The sequence below is a fragment of the Cannabis sativa genome, chromosome 6 (assembly GCF_029168945.1).
Source record: "Cannabis sativa cultivar Pink pepper isolate KNU-18-1 chromosome 6, ASM2916894v1, whole genome shotgun sequence".
In the NCBI taxonomy this organism is placed as follows: domain Eukaryota; kingdom Viridiplantae; phylum Streptophyta; class Magnoliopsida; order Rosales; family Cannabaceae; genus Cannabis; species Cannabis sativa.
In genome coordinates, this window is record NC_083606.1 from 22,655,299 (window position 1) to 22,659,201 (window position 3,903).

Consider the following 3,903-nt stretch of genomic DNA (forward strand, 5'->3'; position numbering starts at 1 on the left):
GAATAAAAATTTCGTTCATAATGTTTCTTCTAATATAAACTTATAATATATATACTAATTTACAAGTTTATATATATAAAAATAATATATTAATAATAATATAATATTAATAAAAACTTTATTATTAATAGTTATTTTATTATTTTTTTAGCCACTAAGAAACCTCTACTTTTAAAGTATTTAGCCAATTTCGAGTATCCTAAAATATTTTGGTATTTCTAAAATCAGCTTATCCCACTAATCCCATCAATATTTCTAACTAAATCTGTTATGACATTTTTGGCCTTCAATCGGGTCTCCAGGGTCGCTGAACCTGAAAAATATTTTTATTTTACAAATAACTCAAATTTTATTCACGTATCTCAAATAAATCTCTGTAATTAACAAATTACACTTATTTACCGACTTATCGAGTCTTCAGGGTCGTCGAACTTAAAAATATTTTTATTCCACATATAGCTCATATTACATTCACACATGCTATATAAATTTCCGTAATTTATAAATTATGTTTATTTACTCACTTATAATAAAATTTAAATTTTATGCTGAAATAGATTAGTAGGATCATAATTCCACTAATTTCCTAATTAACCCATGATATAATATAAACCCTAATTTTTTACCATTAGACTTATCGGGATATTACAGGCTAAGAAATTTGAGTTGGTAATTTCAACATTGATCAATGATATCTTCAAGTTTGCATGACACAAAGTGATCCTTACTTTTGTGGGAATGACTCGTATCTTTAGAGAGTAAGGGCAATCAGCCCGAACTTGTCCAATTCCTTCATTGTAATTATGAAAACATATCTATTTTCCATTTTATGTATTATAGATTAACAGAAACCAATTCAATTTAATGTGCCCCTATAAATAATGGTCTTTAGAGAGAGAATAATTTGTTCTTTGTCTCATAAATCAATACAAATTAAAAAGGAGTAGGCTATTACTACTATCATGAGGTCGAACTTTTAGAAATTCTGGTACTTTCTTTACTTATAGTTCTTTACTTTCTATTGTATATTTGATCTATATCGCTTTAATTTAAGACTCCCAGCTAAAACCAAAGTCAACAATATATATTATTTAGAGAAAAATTCAACCTGGTCCAGCCCTGACTTGCCCCAACTTAAAAAGCTTAATTGGTCGATCTCAGCCTGGCCCTCCCCATTAACATCCCTAATTCGTTAGCAGCTTACTCTACAATAACATGGATGATCATTTTTATTTGCTACTTCAGTTTCCTTTGTGCCAATTGTTTACCAAAGTTCATGTGAAAGAATAAGAATACAAATGTCCTTATTATACACAAACTAAAAACGTTCTTCTTCCATAAAATACCTTATATGAAACGAAAAACAAAAAAAAAAAAACAAAAGTCAAAGTCCACAGTATTGTTTGTGGAGAAGCTGATATTATGTTCAAATTGGTACAACAGAAGTATATAAATGAACTTAATAATAACAGGAAATCTGATTCCAACGTGAATTTTGGATACCGACTTTCAAAATGATTGGCTTACAGAAAACCCAGCATAAAATTGAGAGCTTAAGTTTATGGACAAGTTGGTCTAAGCCCACCATGGTTCATCACCAGTTCTGAAATCAGTCTCCACCCATGGGACAAATAGTACTTTTCCATCATCAATATCGGCATGAGCCAGAGCCAAGGACTGTTCCAAATAGATAGTATAAAAATTCCTATATCAGAGGGATAGCTCTACTTTTTCAATTAAAATCATGTGAAGAAGGAAAAGTAAAATAGGTGAACACTCTTAAGAGAATAGTAAATGGTTCAGTTAGCTTACCAAAGGAGCAGGTCCTCTTACAACCCTGCCCTGATTGTTATATTGAGAACCATGGCAAGGACAAATGAACTTGTTTTCAGCTGCATTCCATGGCACCACACACCCAAGATGTGTGCACACAGCGTTTATTCCATATGTGGCTAAAGTTTTATCTTGCTCCACAACAAGGTATGTGGGATCTCCCTGAATTTTGATCACAACCACAATTGAATTAATTTCCAACATTTTATTTTTCCTAAAAAAAAAAAAAAAAACAAGAGTCAAGTACCTTTAATCCTTGAGTTAGAGTCCTGTCACCGGGGCCATGGGTCTTAATCCACTCGGCTGCAATTACATCATTTCCAAGAGCATCCTTAGCCACAGTACCACCACCACCACCTCCTGATCTGAATTAGGTTAAACCAAAAATCGAGTTACTGAACATACAAAACAGACATGGAATATAACTTGATGAAACCCAACATCATGTTAGTTGTTACTCATTCTAATGAAGCTTCAAAAGTTATTTGGTAAAATTTGGGAAAAATAAGATAATAGTACTAATAAATTTGAGAAATGATGAAGTGGACACTCACCCGGGTGGGGCAAAGAAAGCCGTGTAAGGAACCAACATTCCAGCAGTGGGGAGACCAATGGCACCCAAAAGAAGCAAATTCATGAGCTTCCTCTTGCCCATATCAGGCACACGATCAGCCGGAATGCTTGAAGCCTGGCAAGTCACTTTCATACCGTTTTCCTTTGTCATCAACTTGGTCCTTGTGGGCTTTGCCATTAAAGCTTGGGATGGAGAAAAGACCCCATTTTTGCTCGAACAGAGCTGAAAGAAACACAATTAATAGAAATTAAATAAAACTAAAGCTTGAAATTTTAAATTTTAAGTGGGAAATGGAGATATTTTAATGGATACCTGAGATGGAGTTGCAGGGGAGAGAGTAGAGGTAGCCATGTTTAGGGAGATGAGTTTTCGATAGAAGGGGAAAAAAATGGAGTTTTGGGTGATTTTTAGGAAGAAGAAAAGGGATATGAAAAGATAAGGCAATAGGATAGTGTTTGATGGAAAATTGAGAATGTTGGATGTCCACAAGTTGAAGATCATAAAAATCATTACATGTAAATATATAATTTGCGAATCCTTCTTTTTCTTTCTTTTTTTTTTCTACATTTCTTCAACAAAATAAATAAATAGAAGGAAAAGAAAATCTGCTATCACACTTAATAATGGGTTAATTTCACAAATGCACAAAAACAATAAAAAAAAAAAACAACAACAAAAATACGGTTTCACGGAATTTTAAACATTTTTACGATTTTTTTGATTTTATTTACATAAAATACGGTCTTTTTATGTTGAAATTTTGTTCATTTGTTGTTTATTTTTTGTTATATGTATGTTATTTTTTGTTGTTTTTTTGTTGTTATTTTCATGTTACTTTTATGTTGTTTTCTTGTTGATTTTATGTTGTTTTCGTGTTATTTTTTGGAAAACCGTAAAAATATAAAAATACATTCTTTGAACGTAAAAATATAAATATTTTACAAAAAATAGTGCCTTATGTAATTATTCCCTTAATAATTACAGATTTTTTCAATAATATACTTGAATTATTAATTTTTTATAAAAATAACTAAATAAATTTCAATTACAATAATATTCTGTCACGTCACTAAAAAATACTTTAATTCTAAAATAATATGCCTGAAACGACATTAATCCTAAATTTTAATTTTTTTCGATTATTTTCTTAAATTTTCAAAAATAACATTTTGGTTACTTATGATATTGATAAGAAACTAATTAGTTACTTTTACGTAAAAAAATTACTTTTAAATAATATAATTTGAGATACAATTTGGTTATCTATAAAATTTTATTTGTAAACATCTTAATAATCAATTAGTTATTTTAAATTATAATCAGGGTCGGCACTAAAACAAAGTGGGCCATAGGGAAAAAAAAATTTGGGCCCTTATGTTAGAAAAAATGTGGTATTTTTCAAAATCGGTAAAAAAAATGTATAATTTTAAAAGAGGAAAAAAAAAATTGGGGCCCCTGGGCTGGGTGGGCCCTAGGCACAGGCCTAGCCCGCCTAT

At 30.6% G+C, this 3,903-nt stretch overlaps 1 protein-coding gene across 1 annotated transcript; it reads right to left on the bottom strand.

The window, feature by feature from the left end:
- Positions 1–1,310: 1,310 nt before the first annotated feature.
- On the bottom strand, positions 1,311–3,032 carry LOC115725694 (cytochrome b6-f complex iron-sulfur subunit, chloroplastic). The gene is made up of 5 exons (XM_030655284.2): positions 2,720–3,032; positions 2,388–2,629; positions 2,081–2,198; positions 1,813–1,995; positions 1,311–1,677 (listed from the first exon to the last, which is right to left on the bottom strand). Exons 1-5 carry the CDS (start codon positions 2,915–2,917, stop codon positions 1,576–1,578), a joined length of 843 nt encoding a protein of 280 aa, XP_030511144.2. The 5' UTR covers positions 2,918–3,032; the 3' UTR covers positions 1,311–1,575.
- Positions 3,033–3,903: the final 871 nt, after the last annotated feature.